This window comes from Urocitellus parryii, chromosome 7 (assembly GCF_045843805.1).
Source record: "Urocitellus parryii isolate mUroPar1 chromosome 7, mUroPar1.hap1, whole genome shotgun sequence".
NCBI classification, from domain to species: domain Eukaryota; kingdom Metazoa; phylum Chordata; class Mammalia; order Rodentia; family Sciuridae; genus Urocitellus; species Urocitellus parryii.
The window spans coordinates 168,974,591-168,998,281 of record NC_135537.1 but is presented as its reverse complement, the minus strand read 5'-3'; the positions used below and the strand labels follow the sequence as shown (position 1 = coordinate 168,998,281).

Here is a 23,691-nt window from a genome sequence, read left to right as displayed (position 1 = left end):
TGTTGGTTAGTTTGCTGTTTAATTCCCAGTCTTCTCTTCATGCAGGCACGGGAAGCAGGGTCCGTGTCTGTTTTCTCTATTACTGTCTCTCCAGAGCCTAGAACAATGCATGGCACACAGCAGGTGCCCAATAAACCCTCCTTGAAAGAAAGGAAGGAAGGAAGGAAGTGAGGAATGAAGAGAGGGGAGGGAGGGTGACGGAGAAGAGTAAGGATGCCCTCCTGGTTCCTCCCTCCCCAGAAGTGACAAAGAAACAAACTGAGGCTGGGAAAGTCCCCTGCTCCGCCGCCTTCTGCCTCAGGGGCCTACCTGGCGCTGCCTCACCACCTCCCGCACTAGGCTGGTCCCCAGCGCTGCTTATCCATTCACAACTCAGGGCCCACTAGAGAGGAGGTTGGCCTGAATGTCCTAACCCTGTGGCTTCTCCTGGGTCTTGGTTCTGTAGAGTCAGCTTGTTATTGTCTTTTATCTAGGTCTTGTTTTCTCAGGCTGGACCAGCCTTGGGATCAAACAGGGATGGGTTTGACATTCCTTAGCCCCAATCCCCTCACATACCAAGGTCCTAGATGGCTCACTGCCTTCCCTGATGGATCTGGGAGCTTTTGAGCTGGTGCCCTTCCTTGCTCCACTCCTGCCACCATGGTTGCTTTTCCAGTGGATGCTTGGGCTGCTCCTGCCAGAGTCAACTGCTTTTCTGGTCACCTCCACTGTCCCCAAAGTTGGAAGATAGGTTTTTCTCCCTGGGTGATTCATAGTCCTAATTTACAAAGTAGCCAAGTGCCTTGGGAGCCGGCCTGAGGATGATGCCACCTGGGTTGAAGGCTGCTTACTCTTCAGGGACATCTGAGGGAAGGGCCCGCCTCTCAGAGCTGATGCAGTCTTTGGCCTATGCAGGTGAATTCCTGCAGCCGGTGGCCCATGCCCTCTGTACAGTCTGGGTTCCAGGGGATCCTCATGCAAATAAGCCCGGGAGTCCCAGGGTGACAGGTCAGGCCTTCACCTGGTCTTCTATGTTTCTTCTGCCTGTCTTGTTTCCAAGTTAATACCTGGTCATCTTGTAGCAGTAGAATTCTCTGGTACACAGCTCCGGAAGCCTTCCCTGACCCTCATGTCTACATTAAGGGTCCCTTTATGCACTGTCACCACGGGGGAAACCCTCTGAAGGGCAGACAGACTTGGGATTGGACAGAATGGTTTAAGAGGCACTTCCCTGAGTCTCTTGTATGACTTTGTGAAGATGTGAAGACAGAACTGGGCCTGTCCTGTGTTGCTACACCCTCAGTGTCTTGACTAGTGCCTGGCACCCAGAGTCAAACTGTGTGTTTGAATCTTACAGCGCCTTAGGACTGGGGACTCCATTTGTGCCTTATGCATCCCCGGAGCCTGAGGTTGAGGACTCCACCTGAAATGTGCTGGATGACACTTAACTGGGAGATGGCAGGAGCCACCCAGTTTGATGAGACCAGATTGAGAGACTGTTTCAGCCTCCTGGCCCCTCTCCTTGTCTTTCCCACACAGGAGCAAGTGTAGTCACAGAAAATAAAGAACATCTAGTTACATTTGAGGAATAAATCCTCAGTATATTGTAGGTAGTATCTGGGATATAGTCATGCTAACATTTGAAAAAGTTCACATTTAATGGGAGTCCTACTGTCTTCCCCTCTACTTTTTGAATCTGGTAACCCTGGGGAAAGACGATTAGCCAGACAGAGGTAGATCTGAGGAATGGTCTCTGGGTCTCTGATTGTAAGATCCATTCTGCTCAGTGCTTGGTACTTCTGCTCCTGCATGCTTTTGGTCAGAGACGAGGTATGCTCAAGGAGGTTCCTGTGGTTGTCCAGGAAGGGCTGACATCTCCAACCTCTGCTCCAGCTGCCATGCTTGTGCTCAGGGAAAGCCTTCTGTGTGAGTTAAGGCTTGAATGCATAAGCCCAGTGCTGATCGTGGAAGTGCATTCCACAGAGAGGTCAGAGTGGACTTGGTTTCTCTGGGGAACAGAAAGGTTGGCAGAGCTCTGAGTGTAGGAAGGGAGGGGTTTCCACAGACAGAATGTTCAGCATTCTAAAGATGTTCCACATCTTTGGGTCACCCAAGAAGGGGCAATAAGGGAACTCTCCTCCTGGCCTTCCTGCCATAGGCACACCACCTCTCAGGTTTGCAGGCAGGAGTTTTAGCAGGGAAAGGAGGAAGGTGGTCTGAGTGTCTGGCTGGGGCAGCACCTTGAGGGGATCACCTGCTCTTTAGTGGGCTGAGTCTCCATGTGCCTGATGAAGAGGTCTTCCTCTCCCCCACATTAAGCTGGTCCCTGAGAACACTGATTGGGGGTGATTCTCCTTCCTCAGAGAAAAGTGCTGCAGTCTGGGGCTCTGGTAGTAGGAGGAACCTTTGCACCCTAGCAGGAGCCTCTCCTGAGGTGCTGAAATCCATGCACATTAGCCCAGAGCTCAGCACTGAAGTGGAGTTCTGTCCTGCCAAGCCTGGCCACACTCCCAAGCCCAGATACACTGAGGGACAATGAAAAAAATGGCTCAGTTCGACCTTCCATTCTCAATGCATTGTGCCTGCTGTTGGCCTGTTTGCACACTAAGGAAGCTGTTTCCTACTTTAAAATGTCCATTAACTTCCTCCAAATTAAAAGTTCCCCTAACAGAATTCCTATTCTTAGATGGTGTAACCTTGGTCACTCATGTGTATGTGTGTGTGTTTTGGGGAAGGGTTGTGTGCCTGGTCCAAAGGTGTGTCCTGCCATAGGTTCTCCCTGTGAGGGGTTTCCAGGTCCCCAGGGTCCTCCAGGAAGTTCTGTACCCTGCCAGTATGAAGCCCCCAGGCTGAGCAGCTCCAAGGACTGCCTCCCACAACCTGGTGAGGAAGGGCAGGTGGGCAAGGCCAGACCAACCCTAAGCTGAGGTTGGTTTGGTCCCTCCTACTCCTGGAACTTTGGTGAGTCTGCCAGGCATTTTGCTCTCAGCTTGCAGGAAGTCCGAGCGGGACCTGTTATCTACCCAGAACATTTCCTGACTAAGGGGCTTTGATCGTGCTGCCAAAAGGGGAGCCTATGGATGGCAAGGTCTTGACCTTCATGAGAGGCTGGTCACAGCCTGTGTGTGAAGGAAGGTGTAGGAGGGGAAGGAGGAGGCAGAGGGAGAGAAAGAGAATCTCATGCAGAGTTCCTAGCTGTCTTTGGTAGCAGCAAAACCTGTCAACAACGTGTGTGTGTGTGTGTGTGGGGGGGGTGTGTATGTGTGTTTTTTTTTCCAGTAAACTGAGCCTCCCCCGCTGGGGCTGGGGAAGGAAGCTGCGGCGCGGGCCAAGGTCCGGGCGGCGTCTGACCTCTAGCGGCCTCCAGAGCCCTGGCGGGGCGAGAGAGGGGAGGCGCGAAGGCTGGAGGACGCCGAGTGAGAACACGAGCCAGGAAATCGGGAAGCGCGGAGACGAGGCCTGGCCGGGGCGGCCGTTCTCCGCGCCCCGCACTGTCACCCCTTGGCCGGGGGTCGCGTCCCCCCGCGGCCTGGCCCACCCGGCTGCCCCTTCCCTCAGCTTCGCCCGTCACCGCCCTCCCGTCCCTCAGGGTCACAAGTTCGACCCACGCCCCAACGCGGGGACCCCGGAGGGCAGGTCGAGAACCGGGTTCCGAAGGTTACCCGAACTCGAGTCCTGAGGCCGGGGTCCGGGTGGCCGCGGTGGCCGCCGGCGGGGCCAATGCCAAGCCGGACCCGGAACAGGGGGCCCAGCACGTGCGGGGCGGCCCGGCGGGTGGCCGCCCGCCCCGGGGTGCGGGCCTGTCGAGGGCACTTCCGGCCTCGGTGACACTCGCCGCGTCGCCAGTCCCGCGGCCAACCCGCCGCCGCCGCCGCCTCCCGGTCGCCATGGCGACGCCGTCGCGCTGAGGCCCGCGTGCCAGCTGGGAGGCCCGTGCGGCCCGCGGAACCGGCAGAGCGGCGCGGGGAAGCTCGCAGGCCGGTGGGCGGCGCCGCGCGGCGGGACCAGGTAGGCGGCGGGGGGGATCCCGGCCCGCGCCGAGGGGAACGCGGCCGGCGCGGCGGGGATCGCGGGTGAACCCAGCTCCGGGGGCCGCCCGCGCCCGGGCCGGCCAGGCTCTCCGAGCCTCAGCGGGCCTCTCCCGCCCTCACCTGCCGCCACACCGGACTCAGGTGCAGTCCTACCTCCCCGCCCTCGAGAGGCCGCCGGGCGCAGCTCGGGGCGCACAGAGCCGATCCAGCTCCTTCCTGACGCCCGGGCAGAGCCCGGCCCCGGGCAGTCCCTGGGCCGAGTAGCTGCTGAAGTTAGAACGCAGACTCCGGGGACCCCGAGTTTCGAGCAGGGATCCGCAGCCGCGTTCTAGGACACGGCGGGTGGAAGTGGGTGGACCAGCGTTTGCCACGACTGTTCATCGAAACCCGAAACCCGGGCTTCCGCCTCTTCCCATGGCCGGCTCTGGGGCTGAAATGTCTAGCGGCAGATCCTTTCTGTCTCCTCCGACACCCCAGCTCCGAGTGAGGGTGGGAGGTTCTAGACTGGGAGAGCCTGGCCTTCGGCTGGCCGTGCTGGGCCCTGACGGGTGGACACAGGGGAGAGGGAGGGATCCGCAGCTGCCTTTGACTCTGGGGTGGTGACAGCGGGGCCATGTCTCTGCCCTTTCGGGCGCTGCATCACAGTCACAGAACGGGGGTCCACGTAGACTCTGGGATCCCTGGCATGTCTTCCCGTCTCTTCTCCTTCGGGTTGCCCCTCTCCTCTCATCTTTCCACCTTGGCAGTCTTTGAATGCTTTCTAAGACTCATTAAATGAAGTTCCATCTTAGGTTTCCTGGATTCTACTCTTTCTTTTCATAATAAATGAAAAAAAAAAGAAAGAAAGAAAAGAAAAACAAAACCAAAGCTGTACCACCTACTCTAGCTGTCTTGATTTCTCCACTGAAATTGGTCAGAGGCAGGAAAATGCAGGGCGGCTCCAACCCCACCCCCTTGCAGGAGGTGCTCCTGGAACCAGAGGTAGAACCGCCCACAGCTTTCCCTGCCACCTTCTCTTGGCAGGCTTAACCTGGGCTTCTGCTAATACAGGTTGTGAGGCATCGGGCTGTGTTGATGGACAGTCAAGAGAAAGGAACCGCATCCAAAAGTCAGCTTCACTGCTTTATAATCAGTCCATAACCGAATTTTGAAAATATAGAACATCACAGATTAAAAGCAGACCAGGTTCCTGCTCCCCTGCTCCAGGAGTTTCTGCTCCAGGACTGTGGGAGGCTGGTGGGAAGCAGAAGGGAAGTGTGAATTTTTTAGAGGGAGTCCTACTGTTAGCTGTCATCTATTCTGGGGCCCCAAACCTGTATATACATTGCTGCTGACATGTGACTTCACCTGAAGAGGCCATTAGGGTCAGGTTTAGTTTTTATTAGACCAGTATTTGACTGAGCCCCTACCATGTAGTAGACACTGTGCTAGGAACTCGTGTATATTTTTCCCACTTAATCTTTCTACAGTCCAGTAAGGTAGTTCTTAATATCCCCCCACCTCACAGATGAGGAATCAGGGCCAGAGAGGGGTCTTGGTTTGTTTGGGAACACAGTGGAGTGGCTTTGAAATCACAACTTTGTGACTCAGGCTGAATTGTGACTTTCATGGGCCTTTTCCTACATAAAACAAATAATAACGGTCTATTTCGTATCTGTGTTATTGGTATAGACACAAATGTCTTCCAGATCAAATTAAAAATTAAAACATTTTCTTTGACCCTAAAAATTCATCTTTTCTTCTGTAACCACCTCCTCCACCCTTGCCAAGCTACGTCTCCAGCCCTCCTGACTTTAACAAAGATGAAAATCTTTTTGCTTTTTAAGTATTGGGAGCCTCCCAAACCTGATGGTGACTTCAAGCCCTGCTTTCTTCCTCAGGTACCTCAGGTGTGGAGTTGTAAGAAAATGCCCCTTTGCCTTCTCTTTCATCACATTCTGGGACAAGCCAACTGTTTTCACCCATCAAAAGATCGTCCCCTCCTTCATCTAACTCAAAACCCTGCTGATAAGGAGGAACGGGGCTCTGCCACGCTTCCCTCTATCCTGTCTGCCCCAGGCTGTAGAACGTGTGCAGTGTCTGGTCCCTAATAATGAGATTAGGCCTGGTCGCCTTTTAATAAGACACAGTGGGTATGAGGAGGGAGCTTGTGGCTTAGCAGCGCAGGTTAAGCCCTGGGGGAAGCTCTGTCCCTGTTTGATTGCATTAAGTGGCGTCTGGCTGCAGTTTGTGTGCTGGGGGTGTGTTTGTCACAGCCCAGTTTTCTAGAAGCTGCCAGAAATCTGTCACTCCCACCCTGTGCTCTCACAGAAAAAGGAGAGTGGCCACATAAAGGGCAGCGTGAGTACCTCTAGTTGCAAGACCGGTCTGCTGTGCAACCTTTGGGGTGGAGAGGGCCACTTCCAGGCCCTTGAAGTGCCTGGGGACCAAGTTTGAACAGGAACCAGGAAGCTGTCATGGAGGGGGAAGACCAACACCAGGCTGTGTCAAGGTGACTTTCTCAATGAGGTTTAGGGTCAAAGTCTCAGATCTTTGACTGACATCAGTATTAGGAAAATGTGACAGTACTACCCCATTAAAATTACTGGGTGTTGGCAAGCACAGGGTCACTTTGCCAGCAGGAGACTCAGGAGTGTGCCACTTTATTAAAGGAGGGGCCCTCTTCTGTGTGCAAAAGGACACCTGAATTCTTACTGCTCTCCCCTTTTCATCTGTCTCTGTGCTGCACATTGCCTGCAAGCCCCCCTGAGGGTAGAGATGTCCTCTACAGCATCTAACAGTCCTGATATACAGTAGGCACTCAATAAACAATTGAGTGGAGCTGCTATTTGCTGATGGTAATTTTGGGGTTGTTCTTTATGATCTTTGAGCCCTAATTTCATCATCTATCAACTGGGGTAATGCTTCTGTTATGTTCTCAGTGTCACCGTTGAGGACTGATAGAAAATGGGACCTAGTACAGAGTAAGGGGCTCACTGGCTGTTGGAGGCCCTCCCTCCTGATGCACACAAGCTGTCTCACCCTAATATGGAGGGTGCAAACCCAGGGAACCCAGGAATGAGTTTTCAGTGTAGGATGGCAAAGCCATGTGCTTGGTCATCACCTTGTGAGGAGAACCTCCCTTGAGGTCCTGCCTGTCTCGAGGAGGTTGGCTGGGATGGGGAAGCAAATGACCCTGGAGTGAGGCCCGCCCCTGCGCCCCAGCCCTGCCCTTTGCATTCATAAAGAAGTCCAGGCAGCTCAGCCTGACTGCCTGGGGTGATGTTCCTTCTGTTCTTCCTAATTCAGAGATAATCAGATTCTGTCTGTACTCTGAGCTCTCTGGGGATGAATCTAATAAGGGAGGCAGTGACCTGCAGAGGAGGACGCAGGACAATCGACCAGAGGACAGCCTTTCCTCCTTTAGTCCATTTTTCCTGTTAGAGTTGGGGTAAAGTGTTAGGAGGGACCCCAGGAGTCACAAAGAAGAGTAAGGCGCCTCCTTACCTCCAAGGACAGAGCACTTCAGCAGAGAAGCACCACGAGACTGACCTAGTACAGAACCAGAAAGGGTAAGGAAGCTCTGGGGAACCTTGGGAGACAAAGAGAAGGGGCCAGTGCTGGGCACGGGGAACAGAGTGGGAGTGAGATGGCCATTGAAAGGCCTGGAGAGAATCTAGGGCGTGTGCAGGGAGCTGGGAGCAGCTGGCCCAGAGGAGGGAGGAAGGACAGCAGGTTATGTTGGGAGTCTGGAGCCCTGAGGGTCTCCTCCATGTGACCTGGTAGGAACAGTAAGGCTGTAGAGGTGGAAACTGAGTTAGGATCATGATACAGCAGGCAGGGGACAGGACTTAGGGAACTAGGTCTGTCCTTGATGTGTCTGGCAGATTGAAGAGAAAAGCCATAGACCCTGACTTAATGTGGCAGCAAGATGGCTGGGAGGGAAGTGATGGCAGAGACCTGGCGGAGCCCCTGGGCTGCATGGCCAGGGTAGGGGCCAAGGTGCATGGGTCAGACCAGGAGGGGCAGCCCCATGGCTAATGGGGTCATGAGGGGATGAGACTACAATGGGACAGGAGTTTGGTCTTGGATGAGTTTGAAGTGTTGGTAAATGTCCAGGTACAGATTTCTAGTGGACCATTAGAAGTGGGGTTTGAATGTGGAGGAGGACAAAACTGGCATTAGATTTTGGACTCACCTGTATAGTGACGGACAGGATCAGTGGCAAGAATTCCAGAAATAGGATTCATCGTTGGCCAGGGCTTTGGAAACAGTGTTCCTGCACACTGTGAGAGTGTGAATCAGGACTGTTTCTGGGAGATGATTTTACAGAGTGTATCAAAAACCTGAGAAGGAACCTGGCCCTGTCTCACACAAGCGTGCAGAGATGATCACCTGGTGGTGTTTATCTGGAGAAAAACTGAAAGCCAGTCCCTGTCGAACAGCTGGGAGCCGAGGTTGGCTAGGAGAATAGTTAGTGTGAAGTTAGTGAAATGAGGTAGATGGATATTGACGGGCATGAGAAGTACGCATGATATACCATTATGTTAAAATCACACCGAAGGAAATGGTAAGATCCCATTTCTATTTTTAAAAATGTATCATATGGGAATGGTGGTGTACCCAGAGACTTGGGAGGTTGAGACAGGAGGATCACAAGTTTGAGGCCAGCTTCACCAACTTAGTGAGAGCCTGTCTCAAAATAAAACATATAAAGGGCTGGGGTGTAGCTCACTGGTAGAGCACTCCTGGGGTCAATCCCCAGCACTGAAAAAAAAAAAGTAAGGATAGAAATCAAACGTTGATGATGTGATTTCTTTTTTCCACTCATCCATATTTTGCCTCAGTGAGTCGCATTATTAGCCCCCTCCTTTTTTTTTCAAACCAGCGTGGTTGCCGTCGGCTATCAGGCATGGCAGGGCACCGGGGAGCGGAGTTGAAGCCGGAGCCCCAGGGGAGACTGCAGACTCCTTCCTGAGCTCTGCAGGATGGGGGCTAGACCCTGTGCTAGTGCCAGAGGGACTGCCAGCCACATTCTGTCACTGCTGTCACCCACTGCTACTGGGAGAGATGGGTGGTGGGGGAGGTGAGAGGGTGACAGTCTAGGGGAGGGTGCAATAGGCTGGTGCCCTCATGTCAGCTCATGGTGGCAGTGGCAATGTCCAGGCATGGCAGGACCTTTCTGTGGGGCCCATGTGCTGCCGGCACTGAGGTAAAAGAAGAGGAGGCCAGGGCCAGGCTGGTTCCTCTCCTGCCTGCCCTCCTCCTGTCGCTGGCTGCCATGGCCAGAGCATGCCCATTCCCTTGGGGATGGGAGAGGCACAGTGCAGGGAGGAGAGCTGGCCCCAGGGCTGCCGTGCACACATGGACCTGGTCTCCTGAGCCAGGCTGTCCCAGGGCCTGCAGGTCCACCGAGTCCAGGAAGACACGAGGGCTGCCTTTCTGGTGCCCTCAGTTTCGGAGACCTCACCCGAGGGAGGAAAGCGCCCCGCTCCCACCTGGCTCGGGGTAGGGCCAGAAGGGAAGGAGGCTACTCTGCTGCCCCGGGCTCCTGCTGGCTGGCACAGCAGGGCCAGGGCAGCTATTCTACAGGACGAGGAGCCTGCTGTGGGGTGTGGGGCTGGCTCTCAGGATGGTGGGCTAGAGAAGACTCCTCATCTCCAGCTAGGAGCTTAGAACCTGGTAGGGGGTGGGAGGAGCCCATTTTTCACCCCAGAAGTATTTTTACATTCGTTTGGAGAAAGAAGTTTCAGCTAACCTGAACCTTCAAGGGATTTGCTCACTTCTCTGTAATTGGTCTGTAAACCCTACCTGAGAATACTGGGGATCTCATGAGAAGAAATACAGCTCTCACCTGAGGCCTGTGCTCCCACAAGAACTTGGGGTGTCTTCCTTTGCACCTTCTTTACACATGGAACCCAAGTCAGGTCTGTCTCCTGGAAGGCTGGGCCTCCTGCTGGGCTCCTCCTGGGACTTAGGGATCCTGCTCCAGGATGGTAGTAGGAAGGGATCTTGGAGGTGGGAGAGTGAGTGAGCTCTGTTTGAGGACAGGGGAGATGGGTGAGGTGGCATGGGGAGGTGGGATGCCACTTCTGGAGGTTGTGGGTAACTCCTCTGAGCTCTGTGTCTTTCTTGCAGTGGCTGCCTCAGCATGGAGAGTCGCCTTGGCCCTGTGTCCACCCCTGGTGCGCTACCCTACTATGTGGCCTTCTCCCAGCTGCTGGGTCTGACTGTGGTGGCCATGACTGGTGCTTGGCTGGGTCTGTACCGAGGTGGCATTGCCTGGGAGGGGACCCTGCAGTTTAATGTGCACCCGCTCTGCATGGTCATAGGCATGATCTTCCTGCAGGGAGATGGTAAGTCCTGTGGGGAGCTGCTCCTTTGTGCCTGGGCTTGGGGCTGTCATAGGGAGAGGGATCCTGTCACCCCTAAGGTCTCTTCCAGCTAGACAAATCAAAGATTCTAGAAAAGATGGAGCGGGAGCTGGGTTAGAGCCGGGTTAGAGCCTGGGGAGACAGTTCAATCTGGCCCCGAGGCTGGTGGGTGGCAGTCGCTCTCCAGCTGTCCTAACACTTTTTGCCCTTCGCTTCATCTCCCGGGGGTGGGGTGTTTTCTAGAGCAGAGAGCCAGGTCCTGGGCTGGGAGCTGGGCCATCTTCATCAGTGACTGGGAATCGGGAAAAGAAATATTAGGATTGTGCATGTATGTTGCTGCACTTGGACTTGGCCCGGCTAGAGCTCCTCCATCTGGGGTGGGAGCAAGGTGGTGCATGGCCTGCGCTCTTCCTAGAGGCAGTGCTGGTGACAGCCACTCCTCAGCAGCATGTCCCCAGAGGTATTCCCCACGAGACCTGAGCCTACCTGCTGGATGCAGTGGGGATTCGGTTTGGGAATGAGGAAACTTCATATTAAAAATAGTGACAGGTCATGGGGCTGGGGTTGTGGCTCAGCGGTAGAACGCTCGCCTAGCACATGCGAGACCCTGGGTTTGATCCTCAGCAACACATAAAAATAAATAAAATAAAGGGGGGCTGGGGATGTGGCTCAAGCGGTAGCGCGCTCGCCTGGCATGCGTGCGGCCCGGGTTCGATCCTCAGCACCACATACCAACAAAGATGTTGTGTCCGCCGAGAACTAAAAAATAAATATTAAAAAAAAATTCTCTCTCTCTCTCTCCTAACTCTCTCTTTAAAAAAAAAAAAAAAATAAAGGCATTGTGTCCAACTACAACTATAAATAAATAAATAAATAGTGACAGGTCAGGCTTCAGTATTGGACTCTGAGGAGTGATATTTCTAAAAGGTCAGTTCAGAAGCTGGTTGCCACTGTTTGATGAACCCAAAGCACCTGAATGAATGAGTTCACAGGACATCTGCAGGCAGGATGTGGATGGGTGTCCACTGGGCCAGTAATTGCTCCGGATGAGGGCTGAGGGCCCAGTCCCACCTTTGTTGCCCTTTGTGGCAAGAGCTGTGGCACAGCCTCCCAGCATGCTTGAGTGTGCTCAGGTGTGTGTGTGAGGGGTGGACCTGGCTGGAGAGGGCAGTGCCATCTGCAAAGTCAGGAGCTCCCACGGTCCCATGGAGTCCTGTTTTCTCCTGTAGTTCCTGTTGGGGGCCGAACTTGACAAGCTGTAACTCAGCTCATGCTCCGGCCATGTGGCCCTTCATGCTGTTTGTCCAGCGCAGGCCACACACTTAGTTTTCCCTTCCTACTTCCCACAGCCCTGCTGGTCTACCGTGTCTTCAGGAAAGAGGCCAAACGCACCACCAAGGTCCTGCACGGGCTACTGCATGTCTTTGCGTTCATCATCGCCCTGGTTGGTGAGTCCTGGTGCGCCTTCCTCTCCTCACCCACTGCTTCAGCTGGGAGGCAGATGCTGGGTACACACCATTCCTTGCTCCCTATGGCTCTGCCCCTGGTCCTTTCCCCAATACCGTCCCTGGCAGGGACACTCCATGCTGGCTGTCACTGGGCTGGACCAAAGCCCAGAAATTCTGGCTAGCCAGTGTCCCTCAGGTCATCCCACCCACTCTCTTTTCCACATCCCACCCTGACCTCACACGGCCCCTATCTCTGGTCCAGGCCTGGTGGCGGTGTTCGATTACCATAAGAAGAAGAGCTATGCTGATCTGTACAGCCTGCACAGCTGGTTCGGGATCCTTGTCTTTGTTCTTTACTTTGTGCAGGTGAGTCCCTCCAGCACCCCATCTCCAGGTCCAGCGGCAAGGGACAGGGAGGGGGAGGAGAGGCAGTGTTGAGTGTGCCCTGAGAGTTGCTTAGTTTGGTTGGACATCACCTTCAGATGCGGGAGGGGTGTGAACCTAGGACTACATGGGCCAGGGGCCCCAGGCCCAGCACCCTTCCCCGCTGACTTGGCACTGTATTTGGTCACAGGCCAGCTGAGTTCTCAGAATGACCAACTTTTGCTATGGGTCAAAGACTTCAATCATTGGGGGCAGGACCCTTTCCCTGTCCTTAACAGTCCTCAAGAGGGGAAGAAGGGGTCGCCCTGGTGTGCTCCTGCTGGTCAGGTGCGTGGCCAGCGCATGGTCCAACACTGCCTCTCCTTTTCTATTAGTGGTTCGTGGGCTTCAGCTTCTTCCTGTTCCCTGGAGCTTCATTTTCCCTGCGGAGCCGCTACCGCCCTCAGCACATCTTCTTTGGTGCCACCATCTTCCTCCTTTCTGTAGGAACAGCCCTGCTGGGCCTGAAGGAAGCACTGCTGTTTAAACTCGGGTGAGCGTCCTAGGACAGGACAGGGCAGAGCCACAGCTGCCTACAAAGATGGAACCTCCCTCCCTCAACATTTGTTTTCTGAGCCAGCCTTTTAGAGACTTAGGAGTAGTTAGAGGGGGCTGGTGCTGGCAAACCTGTGGCATCTTTAAGGCCCAGGATGAGAATGGCATTTGGCCTAACTGGGACCCCTTGGGTGGCTTCTCCCTTCTCTCCTTCCCTGTAGGAGCCAGTACAGCACATTTCAGCCTGAGGGGGTCCTGGCCAACGTGCTGGGCCTTCTGCTGGCCTGCTTCGGGGTGACTGTGCTCTACATCTTGGCCCAAGCTGACTGGAAGCGGCCTCCCCAGGCTGAAGAACAAGCCCTCTCCATGGACTTCAAGACACTGACCGAGGGAGACAGCCCCAGCTCCCAGTGATGGCCCGGCTCATCTTGTCTCATGCAGAGGCCGCTTGGGAGCGGCTCTCTCAATTTTGTGGAGTTCCCATAGGCGTCTTGTGGCTCACCCCTGCTGAGGCTGAGTCTTCAGGACCTGGGGGAGGACTCAGGCAGCATGGTGGGGAGTGTGGGTGTAGTGGTGTCTTTTAGGTGGCTTCTGGGGTTAGGGCTGTCCTCTTCTTTCCCTCCCTCACTGTGGCTGTGGCTATAGATGTCCTATGCAGGTATTGTGCCCTGTTCCCCTTCACATGCAGAAAGCTTTGGTGGGGGCCTGGGGCTCAGTCCTGGATGCAGAATCAGAACTCCCCACAGGAGCTGGACAGGCTCCACCCTCCGGCAGCAGATGGCTAGGGTGAGGCCAGGGGAACTGCAGGGCCTCAGGGATAGTTCTGGAAAGCTAAGACTGCTGTTTGTATAACTGAATCCTCACCAGGAGTCCCTCCAGCCTGAGCAGCATGTTGGAGAAATGGCCCAGTCCTTGGCAGTGAAGCAAGTGATATTATGTACAAAGTATGCCTCTAATCAGAGGAAGGCTTCCCAGGAGAGGGGAGGGACCAGCTCCAGGGAAGCACTGCCATTTGGCTTTGACCCCACTGCAGTCTTAAGCCTTCCTGTTCTTTAACCCACCATTCCCAGGACAGCTTTGAGGGAGAGGGGACAGGAACATGTGACTTCAGACACACTTGCCCTGGCGATGGGGCAGCCTGCATGGGAAGCAGGAGAGGCCTCCTGTCCTCTGGCTCCCCCGCAGAGCTCCCCTCACAGTGGGCAGCTTGGGAATTGCGCTGAGAGGCAGAGGGCAGTTTTTTGGAATGAAGAGCCACTGCTTGTGGCATGCTTCTGGCTTGAGCTGTTTTGGAGGATGAGCCCCGTTTTCCCTTACCTGGGCCCATCTTTTCAGGAATTTGGAACTGGGACAGAATGAGAAGAATCCTCTGTGGTGTCTGGACTTTGTTCCCATCCCATAATGTGTATTATGATGTTGTTAGCTGAGTCACTGTTTGGCTTTGCTCTAGAAATAATGTTTAGAGCCTCTGTCTGATGTTTCTTGGACTTGGGAAGGCCCCTCCTTGTTTTCTGGGCTCTAAGCAACCTGTCAGTTTGAGACAGACACAGTTTACTTAAGTGAGAAAATTAATAAAATTTCTAAACTGACTACATTTAACAGTTACCCTTTTCACACCTAAATGCTGCCTTAGAGAAAATGGGCTGGCCTTATCTATTCCTCAGATTTTTTTTCTTTTTGTACCAGGGATTGAACCCAGGGGCACTTAACCACTGAGCCACATACCAGCCCTTTTTATTTTTTATTTTGAAACAGAGTCCTGCTAACTTGCTTAAGGCCTTGCTAAATTGCTGAGACTTTGAACCTGTAATCCTGCCTCAGCCTCCTAAGCTGCTAGGTTATAAGCATGTGCCACCTCACCCAGCTATTGCTCAGATTTTTAATAATTGGTTTTTGCCAATTATTGGGTCCTACTTTTGGTGATGTCACTTCTCAGAGCAGGTACGTGTGATCCAGCCCCCTCCCCAGACCTCTTTCCCCATTTCCTCTCCACTTGCCCTGATAATAATCAGTTGTATACTCTGCAAGGACAAAGATCTTATCAATACTTTAATCAGCTGCCATACATTTGTGTAGTCTATGTTTACATGTGTGAAACTCGTCCTTAGACAAACTACCAAAATATAATTGTGTATCTCTCTTGCCAGAAGCTACATAGAGAACTGGAACCTTAGATCTGGAATGAGAATCTGTAAACTGGTCTATTTGCCAAAGTGTATATTGGATGACTAAGGACCAAAGAAGGCTCCCAGCCGATGTGTGGTTTCTTTTGTTTGTATGTGGCTAGTCTCTCTTGACGTACCACGTGCTGTTGGTGTAACAGATGATTCAATAAATGTCTACAGCAGTCCACTTGCCTGTTATCTTCATTTGCCGTGACAATAGTGAAAAAAGCCAGAGCTTTTAGCAGTCAGATATGTAAAGTTAGTTCTACTCGAGTTGAGGGAAATCGTCCCCAGGCTGGGCACAGAACAGGACTGAAATGGCCCTGCGAGGTCCATTCTGGCCCCAGTGGAGGGGAATTTTCCATGTGTTGGATAAACTTTTCTCTCAGCCAGAGCAAATGGCCTGGAGGGTGGAGCTCCATGAGCCTGATAAGGTCCTAAAGCAAGAAGTGTCCCCTAGCACAGTATTTAATTGACTTCTTTTTCTTCCATCTTTCCTTTGTGCTGGGGACTCAAGCCACATCTTGGAGACTGCCAGGCTTTATCACTGAGCCACAACCCCAGCCTGACCTTTTTCCTTTTTAATGTGTCTTTTTGATCCTTAAGAAGAGCAAAGCTATTTATCACAAACTGAAATTCCATTTTATGGCAACTTTTGTCTCTCAGGCAGGAGTATGTTTATGGCAAATTGGGGTGGAATTTCACTGTGTACATTATGCACTATGAACCTGGTCATTTAAGCAACTGAAAAACTCTTTCAGGAACTCATAATTTAAAGGGACCCTCAGCAAATCCTCTAATAAGTCATATGAACACCTGCTTCCTAAAATTTGTTGAACTTTATTCTGAGCTGCAGCTGGTTCTAATGTGTAGAAGCCAGAGCCCAGAGGTCTTTCTGAGGGCATCTCATCTTCCTCCTGAATCAAGGCTTCCTTGTGGACCTTCATTTGCTCAGAAGCATTCAAGGCACATGGCTTGGGACAGGCTGGTTGCTCAGTCAAGCACAGGGCTGTGTGACGGTTATGTGCTGTCTCATTTCTGGCTTTCTGGGATATCCTCTGATTCCTAAGTCTCCTTGTGTTTGTGGATATTCAAATGATGGCAGTCTCTGGAGGACACTGCCTTCCAGCCCAGAGGACTATTCCTTCATCTCTTCAAATCTCAAGTTACATGACCCAGGACCTCACCTTTTCTCTGGGTTTGGAGCCCTGAGAATCCCCAAATGACCTTGACCTTGGCACAGTTATTTCTCCAAAGGAGCATATAGCAGCATTTGGCAAGATCTCCTTCTTGACCCAGTGCCTATGCTCCTTTTGGTGTCATGAAGATTGCTTGCTTTTCTGAGATTACTCCTTATGAAGTGGGACAGCTCTGATTTAGAGTCCCATCTTTGTCATGGTGGTCCCTGGGTAACTTACTCTCAGGATCTGCTTTGGCTCTTGTGTTTTGCATAAAGTAGGGCCATCTGCCAGAGGTTCATGTGAGGAATACGTTAGAGAACATGTGTAAAGTCCAGGCCACTGTGCCTGGGCATGAAGGGCATCTCAAGAGAATGGCTTATGAGGAAGGCCTGTGAGCAAGTTCTTTTCTGTGAGGGAGAGAAAGAGGGAAGAGGAACTTCCCTCTGATTCCCAGGCCCTCTAGACATGACAGCCTTATTCTCAGTGGCCTGCCTTATTCCTGGGAATGGAATGACTCAGTCACTGAGCCTTTCTTTTTTTTTCCACACCTCCGTACTGGGGACTGGACCCAGGGGCACTCTACTACTGAGCTACACCCTCAGTTCTTCCTATTTTTTTTTTTTTATTTTGAAACAGGGTCATACCTAAGTTGCTGAGGCTATATTATAACTTGGAATCCTCCTGCTTCAGCCTCCTGAGTTGCTGGGATTACAGGTGTGTGCCACCACACTTGGATCCTCCAACCTGGATTTTAGGGTTGAAAGAAGACAACACCCTGTTCCTGTTCTGGCCCCCATATTGGTTTCATCCATCCTTCTGCAGCCAGGGGCATGGTCCAACTCCCACGTGCAGATGTGCACAGTGGAATGCCTACCTCCAGAGTTACTAAAAGGCACCTATGAGGGAATAAAATAATGAGGAACTTCTGAAAATCTACAAAGACTTTTGCTGAGTTCACTGTTTGCTTGTACTCTGAGTGGCTGAGTATTTTTTAAACTAATCATTACTCTCTTCCTTTCTTTCAATGCCCCATTAATTCTTTAAAAGCTGTTTTTTTTTTTTTAAACTAATGGTTCTTTTTTTTTTTTAATATTTATTTATTTATTTATTTAAGTTTTTGGCAGACACAGCATCTTTCATGTGGTGCTGAGGATCGAACCCGGGCTGCACGCATGCAAGGCGAGCGCGCTACCGCTTGAGCCACATCCCAGCCCTAAAAGCTGTTTTTTTGCCAATCACTTAACCATTTTGGATTTTTAAAAAATAACTGAGTTTTCAGGCTGAGCAGGTGGTTCTTCCCAGAGTCATTTCTTCTCTTTGATTCTGGTGTCCAGGCTGGGATGGCCGTGCACAGCCTGAAATTCTCCTGCTTCCCCAGGCTTTGGTTGTTTGGGAACTAGATGTAGTTTCCCAGCAGGAATGTTTGTTTAGCATGAGCTGATGTTTAGAAGAAGTGGTCTCTTTCTTTGCTTGTCCCTGAAGTAGACAAAGAGGTTGTGGTCAGGCAGGAAAGGCTGCAGGGCCACTTTTATTATTATTATTATTTTAAAGCTATGAAGCCAGGTTTAAGAAACCTGCAACTTCACCATTCACAAGGCAGTGGCCTAGCTCTTTATGTGGTGAGGATTGGAAGTCCTGTCAGATTTCTGAAGGAAAAACAAAACCACTGGAAGCCATGGACCTCTTGCTTTGACTAAGTTAGCCTTTGGCTCTATGGTGCAGGATGCCCCTCCATCCTTGGGCCTGCCATCTTTAAACCTGACAGCAGGGCTGGCAACCCACTGCAGTCTTACATTTTGGGAAGGTGGCTGGGAGCAGTTTCAACCATGAAAAATGCAAGAGGGTAAGGGTGCAGTGCTCCCTCGGCACAGCCTCTGCTGAAGAGAACCCCTCTTGCTATGAAGCAAGTAAGCCTTTGCTGAGCAGGCCCAGGTACTGTTTTTTAGTGCCCATAGCTCCCTTGAGTGCCCGTCAGTGTCCAACTCCAAGGAGTGCTAACTAGACAGGTGAATAGATGCAGGAAGGGGCGACTCATCCCACAACAGACAAGCAATCACCAGGGATCTAGCCTTAGCCTTAACCTGCCAAATTCTTCCTTGGGGGTGGCCTCCTCAGCACTGCAGTGGCAGCAAAAGTGAGCTTAGGAGTCAACTCCCTGGAGAGAGCATCATGGAAGGAGAAAAGCACAACACCAAGTTTTTCGAAGTGTTAACCATTTATAAATAAGTACATTTGCTTTCATACATACAGCTCATTGTACAGATGACGCTCTGTATACATGGGGCAGGAAAATGCATTCATTTGAACTTTTCACATCTATCTCACACAGCTCACATGTACAGACAATAAAACTGCTCAAGCAAGTACAGCAAAGGAAAGTGTCTTCCTTAATAACGGGGCTAGAGGCCTCGTCTGGGTGTGGGGCATCCCCACTGCACGAGTTCACGACTGTGTGGTGTTCAATATATCAGGATAGAGAACAAACATGCATTGGATAATATACTGTACAGAGAAAGTCCTTTACATCTGAGTTATAGAAAACCTAAAGGAAAACTAAGTGCATTAAAGCTTTTTCCAGCAAGTGTCTTGAAAGGACAGCAAAGAGGAAGAATCAAAATCATATTAGTACAAATCACTCTTTAATTGTAGACTGTACATGTCTGTACTAATTAAAATCATCTTGGATTTGGAGGAGACAGAACAGAGACACAGATGCTGTGCTAGATGGAAAGGAGGCCATGCCTGAGAATGGCACCTGCCCTGAGCCTGACAAGGAACTGGCCCCACTCAGCAGGAATCAGCCAAAGGTAAATAACAACAAAAACCCAGAACAGGAAGTGTGACTTACAGGATTTCCAAAATAATCTGTGAATGGAGTGGAGATCTGGAGCCGGCATCTCTCTCTCTCTTTTCTTACCCCAGTAAATTGGTACACAGTAAGGCAGGTACATTCAAGTACTGAATTTTGCAGAATTTACTCTGGTCCTGAGGACTGACGGAGTGAGTTGAGTCCTCCTTGCCAAATTTCCTGGTTAATGGTTAGCAAAGAAAAATTCAGCCAGTAGGTGCTACAACAACTAAGCAGCTAGGCCACTTCCTGTCCACAGAGTAGGTCTATCTTAAAAAATGAGAGCGATGCTGGCCTGCATCCATATGCACCCAGCCACAGCCTGACTGGTCAGCTTAGTGTAGGCATCACAGAGTCAGCAGGAGGAAATGAGATGACAGGGTGAGGAAACATGAAAGTAACACTTGATTTTTGGTGTCCAATTATGCATTCATTTGGTACTGACTTTCAAAGCTCTGACTGTGGCAATCATGTGGCCACAAGCATCTCAGGGTGGCTCAGCTGCTGTGAGGCATTGGACACCGAAATGAAGGTTACCAACACTTCAGCCCTTGAGTGGTCTGTATTATAAAAGGAGTTGATGAAGACCCAGTGATAATTCAAGTAGCTCCGCACAGTGGCTCCACCAGCCCCATTGTGCTTGTGTCCAGGCTCCCAGCCAGCCACCTTTTCTTGGGAGCAGCCAGAGCTGAGTTCAAGGCATTGCATGGTGAAGGTTTCCATGACACGTCTTTGTAGGTAGCTCTTACCCCTAAGCCCTTTTGTTCATTGTTGTTAGTCATGGTAGATGGTCGGTCTGGAATTCCTAGAGAAAAGCAGCCTCACCTCTCAGCAAGCATGCAGCAGGCTGCCTTTGCAGGTCTGCTTCTTGAGAAGTGGGCAGCCTGAGGACACACAGGTGGGGTGGGCGAGGCTGCTGAGCACTGGGAGCCTCAGTGGGAGATGGGGCACAGGGGTGGGCACATCCTGCCCCTGGGGGGAGCATGTTCTGTTTTGTGGCAAAGATTCAATGAGCAACTGGTTTTGTCCAAGGCATTTCTGCAGTAGAAAAATAACTATCTTTGAATCAAACCATCCAACTATAACACTTCTGGAGTTACAAAAGTTGGTGGCTGAGAGGAACTGAGAGGAGGGATGTTCAGGGGGAAGAAAAAGGTCCTCTGCATACCCATCCATCCACCAGAGCAAGGGAGCTCTCTCCGGCCTTCTCCCAGCTTCTGCCTGGCTGAAGGTCCAAAGCAGATAGTGTTGTCTGTCTTGCTATACCTGGCACGAATGCATGAAGACCCCTTCCAGGTCTGTGTTCCCTTCTTCCTGAACCTCTGAATCTATGGGCCTGCCTGCTGCCCTGGAAGCGGCTCCTCAGGAGGGGATGCTGCCATTTTTTTTTTTTTGCTACCAGACAAATGTGGTGCAGAGCCACAGCGACACCTAGTGGTAAAGCATGGTGAAGCACAAGTGACATCCACATATCCACTGTATGTGACTAAATCTCAAGGAAAAATACTTATGGATATTAAATTAGACACTAATTAATTTTTAATTTTTCTATTGGGTACATCTCTGGAATATAAAAATACCAATATTTAGAGGGGTTCATAAACTACTATACAATATAAGGACTGAGAACACCTTTCTCTAAGCTGTTCTGTTTATAATAATTTAGTAAAAGTGTTTAATAATCCAGGCTTAACCAAAATTGGCAAACTTGTATATCTGGACATTGACTATACACGATTCTAATTAGTGGAGTTTTCCTGAGCCATCAAGTTTAAGCTAAACACATCTAAAAAGAGGGTGCAGAGGAGAGGAACAAGAAGGGTTTGTGCTCTATTAACTTGGGACTTTAATAGTGCACATCTGCAACCCAGACAGATACAACAGCAGATACAAAATGGTCTCCATTTTGTCCATGCCAAATTCTCATGTTACACAGGTTTTCCCTTTACTTTGTAAATAAACATTAATTTTTAATTGTTAACTGTGTGCCTTACTGATCCAGTAAATAAAGTAACCATGTCTCAGGAGTCCCTAAGAAAATTGCTGGAAAAGCACTTTAAAATCACTGCAAATATTTTTTGTATTTAAAAATTCTTAAATCTTTTTGATGCTTATATACAACAGTTATTTCTTGTGCTATAAATGTTGTGATCCACTGCTTGATTTCTTTCTTTTCCTTGTTTTTTTTTTCTTGAAAAATACACTAAAAGACAAGAGCGATTCTGCTTATTTCTAATGAAGACACTACTCACAATTAAATATCCAGTATTTATCAGAGTTACAAATTCAAACAGTAAAGTGCACCCATTTATAGACAGGATGTGATGGAAACCCATTAGTGCAAGGATTCTAGGCAAATGGAACATATGATTTGGTGAGAAACCTATAAGCTGAAGTTGTCACCTCTGTCTCCATTTCAGGGAGTGATGTGAATTGGGTGAATGGAACTTACCAGGTTCCTTTGAAACATTTCCTCCCACCTGAAGCCAGACATTAATTCGGCAAATGTTTGTTGCTGTGGAAGGGGTATCTCTAAAATACAGTACTAAGATCATCCCATGGCAGTGAAGTAGCAAAACAGGGCACAGGCAGTCTGCTTCCAAGGAAATACCTTGTCTCTTGCCCCAATTAACTCCTGTTGGCATTTTCTGATCAAAAATAACTGGAGTCCAGAAGTGATATCTACACCCTTTTGCATGGCTAAAATAGAAATTGCATGTTGACTATTGACATTTTAGATTTCTTGCCTGATAGGGTGTAGACCCCGAATCTCTTTGTTTGTACTGGAAAACCTAGAGGAGACCCTGGGGAGAGGTGGCATCAATGGCATATCTGTAAAATCATGACTTGCCTCCCCACCTGGACAGACAAGTGCAGGTGGTATGTGTTGTTTAATAAGCAGGGACACTTTTCTAATAGACTAAGAAATTCTTCAAAATGTAGCAGCTCCCCACTAAGAGGTGGTTAAAATAGGATGAGATGCAAATAGACCAACAGGCCTGAGGCCTGGCCAAAAAGACACCTGAGGCTGCTAGGTTCCTAGCTACAGGCTGATACCACTTCATCTTCTTCTTTCCTTTTTTTGGGGTGCTGGAAATCAAACCCAGGGACTCACGCATGCTAGGCAAATACTCTACCACTGAGCTACACCCTTAGCCCACACTTCATCTTCCTGATGTGGGATGGAGAGAGATCGATGGGTAGAGGCCACTGCTGCCCACCCAGGTCTAGTTGAGTAGCAGGCAGTCCTTACACACCAGGTGAAAAAGTGTCTGGGTCTTCAGTTGGCCCCATTGTTTGCTTCCGGCACACAGAGGTGAATCCTGGCCTGTTCAGGCTTGGGACTTGGGGCTCAGGGGTCCATCTATTTGGTAGGATCTTAGTCAGTAGAGATGTTTCTGATCTCAGCTTTATGCTCCCCATGTCTTAATGATCCTTTCTGAATACTTAACTACAAACAGGTCTGGTCACAGTTGGATTTTATTCAGGAAACTGCTCTTTCTGTAGCCCTTTACTAACAGGAGCAGAATGATTCCTAATAGCAGAGAACTAATGCTCTTTTGTTGAATTTCAGCAGGTTAGTTTGTCAGGTGGAGTTTCTTAATTGAGTGCAGCCAGTGCCAGGACTGTGATAAGGCTTTGGTCACAGTGGTATTGCTGTCCATTTCATGGTGGCCTCCATCACTCAAAGGTCAGGTGAGCGAACAACCACAAGACCTAGAAGATGTGTAGAGAGTGACTAGAGCAGAAACCTGCCATCTGTGTTGTGCCCCAACTCAGGGCTAGAAGACAGGGCAAAAAGGGGTCGGTCTTCACCCTGAAACATTTTTTGTTGTGTATGATTTTTAAATATCACCCCCATAAACACTCCTAGAAAAAGAAAAAAAAATTCCTCTAATAGTAGAAAATGAAGCTACAGATCTCAAAATGGAATTAGATCACAACAGGCATGGAATGCAATGGCCCTGGGTAGAAATCCTGGCAATCAATCTTACAGTCCCAAGAGAATCCGATTAGCTTCTCAAAGAACCAAGTTCCTCATAACACCATCTGGGTTCGAACAAAGAGGGCCAACAGAACAAAATCTGGCTCTAGGTGAAGATACAGCTAAAAGGCTTATGGTACCAGCCAACCTTCAGGAAGCTCGTTTTTGCAGAATCAAATGCTCAGTGTTTCAGGATCTAAAATGTAGACTTTTTAAAAGATAGACTTTCTATAGCATTTCACTGAGAATTCAGAACAATCTTTCTTTTATCGCCCTCTCTCTGTGTGTTTATTCCCTTCCCTACCCCTGGAAAATCAGATCAGTAGATTAAAATGCCTCTTAGAAAACCAACGTAGTGACATTTTAAATAATTATTTTGCGCACCACCCCTCACCCCGACTTTTTTTTTGGCAGTGCTGGGGATTGCACCCAGGGCCTTGTGCATGCTAGGCAAGTCTCCACCTCTGAGGTATATCCCCAGTCCCTTTCTTCCAGTTTAACAGACTTATTTCTTCTCTCTCTCTCTCTCCCTCCTTGATTCTTTTACCCCACAGGAAGACCAGTAATAATGCAAATGAACGTTCTAGATCTGATGACTGCACGGAGCTGGCTGACAGTCTGGGGGAAGAGACTATGGCACACAAATGCACTGGGGCTGGCTATTTGGATAACACTGGATAAGAATGCAAAGGCAAAGGGGCATCACACTCTTTCTAAAGTTCCTAGAAGAAAACGAACAAGAACATCTTACTTTTTAAAAAAGAAAAAAAGACATTTATACAA

The 23,691-nt window shown here is 50.3% G+C and overlaps 1 protein-coding gene across 1 annotated transcript; it reads left to right on the top strand.

The window, feature by feature from the left end:
- Window positions 1-3,907: 3,907 nt before the first annotated feature.
- On the top strand, window positions 3,908-15,067 carry Cyb561 (cytochrome b561). The gene is made up of 6 exons (XM_026402253.2): window positions 3,908-3,987; window positions 10,128-10,345; window positions 11,713-11,811; window positions 12,074-12,177; window positions 12,570-12,727; window positions 12,951-15,067. Exons 2-6 carry the CDS (start codon window positions 10,141-10,143, stop codon window positions 13,141-13,143), a joined length of 759 nt encoding a protein of 252 aa, XP_026258038.1. The 5' UTR covers window positions 3,908-3,987; window positions 10,128-10,140; the 3' UTR covers window positions 13,144-15,067.
- The last annotated feature ends 8,624 nt before the right edge of the window (window positions 15,068-23,691 follow it).

What these genes read in the sequence shown, in the direction of transcription:
- Cyb561 (XM_026402253.2), top strand. Translation starts at nt 10,141, where the DNA reads ATGGAGAGTCGCCTTGGCCCTGTGTCCACCCCTGGTGCGCTACCCTAC. An exon ending in GATCTTCCTGCAGGGAGATG is followed by an intron (nt 10,346 to 11,712) that starts GTAAGTCCTGTG and finishes TACTTCCCACAG; the next exon opens with CCCTGCTGGTCTACCGTGTC. An exon ending in TTGTTCTTTACTTTGTGCAG is followed by an intron (nt 12,178 to 12,569) that starts GTGAGTCCCTCC and finishes CTTTTCTATTAG; the next exon opens with TGGTTCGTGGGCTTCAGCTT.